We start from the raw sequence: 10000 nt of genomic DNA on the forward strand, positions 1-10000 counted from the left end.
CAATGGAACTATCTACTTACAGAATTACAATGTAAGGGGTTGTGCCTTCTACTGATTCATACACTATTAGTGTAATCTACAAGGTGACAGTCTTGAGGCTGTGTGATAAGACTGGGTATTTGAATTACAGTAACATGTCCACCCATTAATGAATTTCTGCATATGATTTGGATTGATGTAATGTCTAACCGATGATGTTCTTAATTTAATAAAAAGTTTCTTTCAAATGACGTTTCTTAAATTGGAGAAGTGTATATATATCAAATCAATTCTAGAATATCATAAGTAATTTAATGTATTATTGGCTGGCTTCCGTGCTGGTGGCACGTAAAAAGCACCCACTACACTAACGGAGTGGTTGGTGTTAGGAAGGGCATCCAGCTGTAGAAATACTGCCAGATCAGACTGAAGCCTGGTACGGCCTTCTGGCTTCCCAGATCCCCGGTCGAACCGTCCAACCCATGCTAGCATGGAGAACAGACGTTAAATGATGATGATGATTGAATTACGAATGAAAATTAAAATTGAGCCTAGCAAGATTCAGAGTCAATGAAAAAATAGAGTTTGAATCAATGAAATATCTCGCATCGAGATCTATAGTTTCCAGCTATCTCCACCTTCAAGCTCCTTTAAAGAACAATTTCAAATTTTGGCCCTGGGCAAAGAGTTAGTTGATTATATCAACTCCAGTTCTTAACTGGTATTGATCTCAGCAGAATTTGAACTAAGAACGTAAACAACCAAAAGATGTAAAGCTAAGCATTTTGTCTGACATGTTTATGATTCTGCTAGCTCACCACTTTAGTTTCTTTAAATAATAAATATATCTTTGTTTTAATTTATTCACGCCTCTAAAATTTAGGGATATAAGATGAAAGAATCTGAAATCTCAGAATGCATCACAAGGAATTAATTCTCATGTATCAAAGGTATAAAGCATTTTGGATGAACAATACCAATGAAATTCTCTGAGAAAATACTCAGTCAATGATTAGAATGACACTTTAGCATTCATCTGTAATCAATACATTAAAAGAGCATCAGCATTTTAAAAGTTTCAATCAATGAAGACTGGTGAAGCAAAATGTCAATTAATAATTAATAATATGATTTGACATCAAAATGTCACAAGCTGCTTGACAAGAATAAAATTAATAAATAATCTCACAAATGATTATGTTATTTTGAATATGTATAAAAAAAAACATTATTTAAATTTTTGCTTAAAACTATACAAGTTTTTTTTAATGGCAAACCTATTTAACAAATTCTATTAGCATAATCTTGTAGTTAGCTTATGAGTTTGTATCCTGACATAGCAACTTAATTTTCTAGTCTGCTCTAAATGCTATTATATTCTTGCACTGACTTAGCATTGGTATCATTCTGAGAAAGTTGCAGTGTAATATCATTATAGAAGAAATCTAAGTATATAATTATTTAATGGTAGAGAAATCAGTGATAACAAAGGGTACAAGGAATTATTGAAGCCTGAGTAAAGAATCTTTAAGATATCACTATCTGAGAAAGAAGGTTTAATTTCAGTCTCCAGATGATATTTAATACCACTGCTTACTGAAGTTAATCAAAGAAGATAATGGGTGATGAACTTCATAATCCATACTAATACTTCATAAGATAACTTATGTTATTCTCTGGATTAAGATACCTACCACATCTCTAGTAGAGTATAGATAAGCCCATCCTATTTCATAAATAAAATTCCTTGAAAATAAAATACACTTCTTGAAGTTTTAGGCGAGGATTTCTATGTCTGGCTCAATGAAGATGTTAAGAATTTTTGATATTACATACAAATAACTTCCTTTGAAATTGCTGTAAGAATCCTAACAGAGATTGGTTTTGACAGAATCGTAATTTTTTTTTATTATTATTTTTAAAACATTAATAGTCTTTAACATTAACAACATACCTGCAAGTTCTTCATAGTGTTCTGTGCTTCCTTCTCTCCAATTGTGTCCAGTATCTTTATAAGAAGACAGGACTGACATCTCTTTGACATGTTCAGAGGGTACATCAATATGGCCTTCCTTGTTACCAAAACTATGCGTAAATATAGTGGGCTGAAAATTCATCAATGTAAACAATAGAATGGTTGTATATGATAGTTTCTGGCTAATTTCTTTTTATTTTCGGAAATCAATACTGAAATGGTGAAGCCTATAGCCATTTTTACTTCATGCTTGATAATGTCCTGAATTGCTAAATCAGATTACCGATGTTTATTTATTTTGATGTAAGGAAAAGAGAGAAATGTTTTAGCTCTTATGATGCCCTCTGGTAGATGTCAGTGTCATAAATACTGAGCTATTACTTTCTATGGTAGTTTTTATGACACTTCAGCTAAACATTACATTAGCATTAAGTAGTCAGTTTAGCCAAGTATAGGTTATTGATACCTGACAGCAATACCTCAGTCAACAGGCTATATTAAACAATAGCAACAAACACTATTCTATTACTCGCATTACACTTTTTCTTTTCTTTTGTTTTTATAGCTTCCTCTCTTTCTCTCACTCATCACTCTTTCTTTCTCTTTCTTCCTCTCTCTTTCTCTCTCTCTTTCACTCACTTTCTCCTTTCTTCTTCTTCTTCGTTCTATGTCAATATTCCACACAGGACAAAAGATAAACCTTTTAGAAGAGATTCTAGTGAAGAGATTTAATAATCAGAGTGGTGCAGCAGAGTTGCAGACACTCCTACTTCAACAAAACCTCTTTATCTAGTTCATGCAAGCATAGAAAATGGGCGTTAAAACTGACAGTTAATGATGGTCTATGTAAGAATGAAGGGGACAGTAATGGAGATGGCGGTGGCGGTGGTGGTGGTGGTGATGCCAAAGCTGAGTAAGGGGGTGGTGGGGGTAGGATAGAAGATGATAGTGGTGGTGGTGGTGATGGTGGTGGTGGTGGTATGTGCTTTTGCTGCTGATGATAATGAATTTAAGGCTTGGGAGTGGTAGGGGTTAATCATTGTACTAATGACAGTCTCTGAAAGAAGGGAATTTGTGATAACGTTGTTCTTCTCAATCACGATCATCATCATTGTCATTGTTGTTACTTAGATGTTGGTCAGCCCTGACTGAGCAAAACCTATGATCAAAGGCATTCCAGCCATGACCATTCCATTTCATTTTTTGCATATGCAGGACCACATTTTCTTATCTGTTATTCTCATGGAGAAGCTGGTAGAGTGTGACTTGAGATAGATTTGGTTTCTATTTTCAGCTGGCCTACTGACCATGAAAAGACTCCCTCTGCTGTAGTAGACCACATTAGTACCAGAAGAGTTACTAATGGTTTTGGTGTTGTAGTGGTCATTTTTTTTTTGTTGATATTGGTGGTGGTGTCGTTGGAAATAGTGGTGATACTGGTGATGACCAGAGAGCATGAAGATGGTGGTGATGGTGATAACAGTGAGGTGGAAATGGTGATGGAGGTAGTAGCAGTGGTTATGATGGATGATGATGATGATGATGAGGGTGGATGATGATGATGGTGTTAAATGGTGTTAATGTTGGTATATTGATAATAGTGTCGATGGTAGTGACAGTGGTGATAGTAATGGTGTTGGTGGCGTGGATGGTGGTAATAATAAATGTGATGCCAATGATGATGGTGAGGGTAGTAGTGGATATATTATCTGTAAGTGTTGAAGATGGTGGTGGTGGTGGTAGTGACGGTGGTGTTGTTGGTAGTGGTAGTGGTGGTGATGGTGGTGATGATGGAACCGAGTTAATGGTGTTCGTTGATGTTGGTGCTACTAAATGTGTGAATGTTAGTAACAACAGTGGAGTGGTAGATGTTATAACAAAGGTGGCGGTAATTGTAACGGTTTGTGCCACTAAAGATAGTGCTTGTGGCACCAGTAGTAGTAGTTGTTGTTGTTGTTGTTGTTTACACCAGTGTTTCAGAAACTGGCAAATACCAGACCCTCCCCTATTCCCACTAAAGGATTAATGAAATTCTTTGGACCCCTCCACTCTGTTACTTAGACAACAAAATAAAGTTTGCAGCCGTAGAATTCTTCCTCGTCTTTGCTCGGTAGTAGGCATGGAAACCAACTCGTGGTAGAATTGTTAGAGAATCAGAAAAAAAAAAATGCCCTGCAGTAGTTGCTTCGGCTCTTAACAGTCCAAGTTCAAATCCCACCAAGGTCAACTTTGCCCTTTTTTTTCCCCCTCCAAAGTTCATTGAAACAAAGTACCAGTTATATACTAGAGTCGATATAATCAACTAATCCTTTATTTCAAAATTACTGGTCTTGTGCCTTAATCAGAAATTCTAGTATCTGACCAACCCACCAAAAATCCTCATAGCCCCATCCCAGGTGAGGGTGGTAGCTGGTCATCTCTTTGTAAAGACACTGGTTTAGACCACGAGAGATCTGATTAAGTGTGAATCTAGGACTTAAGACGTTCCAGCCATGATCAGCTCAACTTCTTGTTTGTTCAGAACTAATATTATCCAAAGGTGATCTTTTTTTTAAAGATGATAAATTGGTATCTGAGGGAGTGATTTAGCTATTATTTCTAACAAATTGAGCAATCACACAGAGCAGTAGATCTAAATTTTTTGTTGTTGTAGTAGTAGTAGTTTGATGGAAGAATAAAATTAGTCATGGTGATAAGTGTGAGGACTCCCTGATTGAACACAAACATATGATCAAGACATTCACATCCTGACCATCCCATATTATATAGACTATATACACATACATACATACATATATAATATAATATATATATATATATATATATATATATATATATATATATATATATACATATGCATATATATATATATATATATATTCTTATATATAATAAAACTGAGAATGTGTGTCTGTCTGTGTGTTTCCCTAAAACTTGAGAACTACACACACCAATTTCATTCAAATTTTACACATGCCTTACTTAGGATCCATGTAGTTTCATGGGTAAAAAAATGTTCAACTTCTTGCCTAGAGTGAGCCCATAGCAATCATATCTTCTCCACTATTTCAGTATTACATGTTAAAAGTGAAACAAAAAAGTTCTCTATTTTATGTCAGATACTTTCACTTTACAATAAAAATAATAATAACAATTGAATTATATGTAGTAATAATAATTAAAATCAACTAAAGTATAATATAATTGTAACATAACAAAAGTAAAAATAGCAATTGGTTAAATTGCATCATGACTTGAACTTGAATAAGTGGTTTCACATGAATGGGAATAAATTAAAAATAAAATTAGCGTGCAGAAATGGAATAGTCCAGATGGATAATAAAAATTAAATTAAAGAAAAGACTATAAGTATACAATGTAGAGAAAAAAGAAGATTTGAACACATGGAGGAAAGCACCTTTGAAAAGTGTCTTGGTGCGACTATGAAAGATATCTAATTAGAGGCGGTAAATTCGCCACAACAGAAGCAAGGTTCGAGTCAACGGAGCGTGCAAGGGAGTCCTTGACTCGAACTTGCAAAGTGGAAATATTTTTATTTTTACCTTTATATCTGGGAACACATGGAGGAAAGCACCTTTGAAAAGTGTCTTGGTGCGACTATGAAAGATATCTAATTAGAGGCGGTAAATTCGCCACAACAGAAGCAAGGTTCGAGTCAACGGAGCGTGCAAGGGAGTACTTGACTCGAACTTGCAAAGTGGAAATATTTTATTTTTACCTTTATATCTGGGACGTAGGACGTCCTGGAAAAGAATTAAAAATGCCCGCCCCCCAAGTAGAGGTAGGCTGGATTGTAGCCACACTTGTATACAAGAGGGAGGACAAGATACAATTGATCAAAATTACAAGAGACGGGCTAACAATTCCAGTCTGTTATATATTTTGAGTATTGTTATCACTAGTGATATCAAGATATAACTTTGTATTTTGTATTTTATGTGTAGATGTATTTATATAGATGTACAGCTGATCTAGCAAGCGGGGCCTCATATCAGTGAGGGGGGCCAGTGCTCATTGATGCCGTCGAGAGGTAGGCCCCGAAACGGCACGCATTCTCTCCTGATGACTCCATACACTTGCTAGCTTCCGATATACGGAGCTTTTAACTGGTAGCACTTGCATGTGCAAGTTGTTTGCAAGACAAATATGTACACATATATATACACATATATACATGCACTAGCACTATGACCCGGCAACGACGGGTTTTTAATGCTAGTATGTATATATATATATATATATATAGGGAGAGTTTATGAAAAAAACAAAAGACGAAGACAGGTGGTGTACAAAACAAACAGATGTATTAGTATAAAGCTCAGGAATAGAAAAAGTCTTTTACGTTTCGAGCCTATGCTCTTCTACAGAAAGGGACACAGAAAAAACAAGGAGAGAAAAAATGTGTGCAGTGGCTAACGACCTATGATGGCGATATATATATATATATATATATATATTTATATATACGCACTGACACACACAAACACACAAACTAATTTTTTCATTATTGGTGGGGTGCATTTTTTGGTGGGATGGGGGATTCAGATTGATATGCAGGACAAAAATGGATGTGAAATACTGGATTAAATCAATACTATTATATATCTGAAACTTTTTGTTTTGACTCTCACATTTATTACCAGCAAATTTACAAAAAATGCAAAATCCCTGTAGACCTAATTAGAAATGATTACATAGAGAAGAAAGTGCAACATCAACTAAATAAGAAAAACTGTTTTAAGCATTCCAGCAAGCATGGGAGGCAACTCTGTACATATTTCAGGCTTATTAGACTTTCACAGCAAATCATAGATTTTTCTTATACTGAAGTAGTAATGAGAGAGTCATTAAGTCATTGTACAATATTGTGAGCAAGTGTGAGAAACTAGCATACTAAAAAATAAATGTATCAACCACTGTGGTTATTTACTTAGACATGCCTTCTGCATGAAAAACAGTATTTAAAAATCATGTTTATACATTTAATGGAGTGAGCAATTTAAGACAACGTGAACTGAATGCCTAATATTATTTTATTTCATTAAAATAATATGAAATCTAACATAATGTGGTTGTTTTGTTAGAATGCCAAATATAGCAGTACAAACTATAAGAGGACTTCTCATTTGGAAGTATGGTGCATAAAAGCACGCATATTTATATCATTGGCAGGTGAGAATCATCTGCTATGGACGCCAGAACTGCTAGATCACTTGATTTCGACATACTGTGTCACATCAGTGACAGCCATCCACCAATCATATATAAGCCAAATCTCACTGTCAGTGATATTTAGGATTTCAGTACCTAATATGGAATAGTAAGCTAATGTCTGAAGAAATGTTTTTCATTACATTTATGCTGTTGTTGTTGTTACTGCTGCTGCTAATGATAGTGATGAAAAATATGGAGGGTGGGAGGGAGGGAGGAGAAGAGGATGGGGTGGGGACAGGAAAGGATGGTGAGGGGGTAACCTACTCTACAGATCAGATATGCTGTTCCTTTCTTACACATTATTCAACCCTCTTTTGTAAAAGCATGAGATCAAGTGCTCAACCCATTAGACTCACAATTGTTAGTAAGTATAATTCTTGGACTGAGCTCTGTGCTGTGTCCTTGGCAATGCACTATATTTCATATTGCTCTGGGTCCTACTCTGAAAGGGAGTTGCAGAGTGGGACCTCACAGACTACAAAACCGAAATCTTGTAAATGCCACATATCAATGGGCCTTGATGGCTATGGTACACTGGATTGATGAATTACTCTTTACACATTACCATTCATCGATATGTTCATAATTTACCTCTACATATCATCGTTCTCCCTTTACATATTGGCAATACCCTTTTAAACATTATCAGTCCTGTTACACATTATCAGTTCCTCTTTACACATTAGCTATTCCCCTTTACATATTAGCTGTTCCCCTTTACCCTTTAACAATTCCCTTTTAAACATTATCAGACCCCTGTTTTACATTATCACTTTCTCTTTACACATTAGCTATTCCCCTTTACATATTAGCTGTTCCCCTTTACCCTTTAACGATTCCCTTTTAAACATTATCAGTCCCCTGTTTTACATTATCACTTTCTCTTTACACATTAGCAATTCCCTTTTACACATTAGCAATTTGCCTTTACACATTAGCAATACCCCATTACACATTATCAGTCCCCCTTTACACATTATCAGTTCCCCATTGCACATGATCGATTCTCCTTTATAAATTATCAATATTTTTCATATATTTCGCTTCACAATTTGTGAACAATACCATCATTGGTTATAGATCTCCGAAGGGTGTGATTAATGGTGTGAGAATTAAGTTTCACAAATGAGATGACATAATGTATAATTACTAAAACCAATATCACACTTACTAATTGGTTATGATGCTATAATGTTGATCAGACAGAAAAGTATTGGCATCACAATGATAATAATAATAATAATAATAATAATAATAATAACGATATTAATAATAGTAATATTAATAATGATAATAATAATAATAATAATAATAATAATAATAATAATAATAATAATAATAATAATAATAATAATAATAATAATAATAATAATAATAATAATAATAATAATAATAATAATAGTAATGATAATAATAATAACGATATTAATAATAGTAATATTAATAATGATAATAATAATAATGATAATAATAATAATAATAATAATAATAATAATAATAATAATAATAATAATAATAATAATAATAGTAATAATAATGAACTGTATGCAATAGTCTGTGATACTTACTTTGCAATAAAGTGTGTTCATAAATGCCAAAACCATTAGTTGCTTCATAATACTATATTTTTTTTATTATAGGCACAAGGTTTGAAATTTGTTGGGGAGGGTGCAGTCAATTATATCCCCCTCAGTGCTCAGATGGTGCTTATTTTATCAACCCGAAATGAATGAAAAGCAAAGTTGACCCGGACAATATTTGAACTTGAAACGTAAAGCTGGAAGCGCTTGTGGTTCTGCCACCTTGCCACATTTAGTTGTTTTATAAGATAACGCATGAAGTTGATTAGCAATGATATATGAAAGTTAAATGTATTTATTATCAACTCACAATGTCAGTTTTATATAAATGGATCTCTGTAGATTTCGACTGACTGTGTTCAGTTGTTTAATGAATAGGCGCAGGAGTGGCTGTGTGGTAAGTAGCTTGCTAACCAACCACATGGTTCCGGGTTCAGTCCCACTGCGTGGTATCTTGAGCAAGTGTCTTCTGCTATAGCCCCGGGCCGACCAATGCCTTGTGAGTGGATTTGGTAGACGGAAACTGAAAGAAGCCTGTCGTATTTACGTATATATATATATATATATATATATATATATATATATATATATATATATATATATATGTGTGTGTGTGTGTGTTTGTGTGTCTGTGTTTGTCCCTCTAGCATTGCTTGACAACCGATGCTGGTGTGTTTACGTCCCCGTCACTCAGCGGTTCGGCAAAAGAGCCTGATAGAATAAGTACTGGGCTTACAAAGAATAAGTCCCGGGGTCGATTTGCTCGACTAAAGGCGGTGCTCCAGCATGGCCGCAGTCAAATGACTGAAACAAGTAAAAGAGTAAAAGAGTAAGTTGATTAGCAATGATATATGAATGTAAAGTGTATTTATTATCAACTCACTATGTCAGTTTTATGTAAATGGATCTCTGTAGATTTTGACTGACTGTGTTCAGTTGTTTAATGAATTGAACTATGTACTTATTGCAATAATGCCTTGAATAGTTGAGCATTCCAATATACATGTGTTCTTAAGCAAGTTCTCAAATAGAACCAGCATGATAGCATGTCTTGTCCTAAAGCTGCACCTCTGATTTACAAGTGCAATGCATCCAATTTTTCATGTAATAACCATGTAAGTGGCTGAGTACTCCAAGGCCATTTATATCGTTAACAGAATTCTGAAGTAGAATCAGAATGACACAGTGTCTCAAGGCCGGGTCTCTTGTACCCTTATAATTCCTAATCTTG

General features: G+C 34.6%; 1 protein-coding gene across 3 annotated transcripts in view; it reads right to left on the minus strand.

Moving 5' to 3' along the window:
- Positions 1–10000, minus strand: part of LOC115218746 (protocadherin-18) — a 142094-nt gene that overhangs the window by 51203 nt on the left and 80891 nt on the right. Inside the window, exon 3 of one of the 3 annotated variants that reach the window (XM_029788654.2) lies at positions 1934–2084. The exons of 1 other annotated variant lie outside the window; for it this stretch is intronic. In XM_029788654.2, coding sequence (XP_029644514.1) covers positions 1934–2084 — 151 coding nt within the window. Of the gene's footprint in view, positions 1–1932; positions 2085–10000 lie in introns of those variants that run through there. One more of the 3 variants, XM_029788656.2, reaches the window with a different exon arrangement.

Source organism: Octopus sinensis, linkage group LG14, assembly GCF_006345805.1.
Source record: "Octopus sinensis linkage group LG14, ASM634580v1, whole genome shotgun sequence".
Lineage (NCBI taxonomy): Eukaryota > Metazoa > Mollusca > Cephalopoda > Octopoda > Octopodidae > Octopus > Octopus sinensis.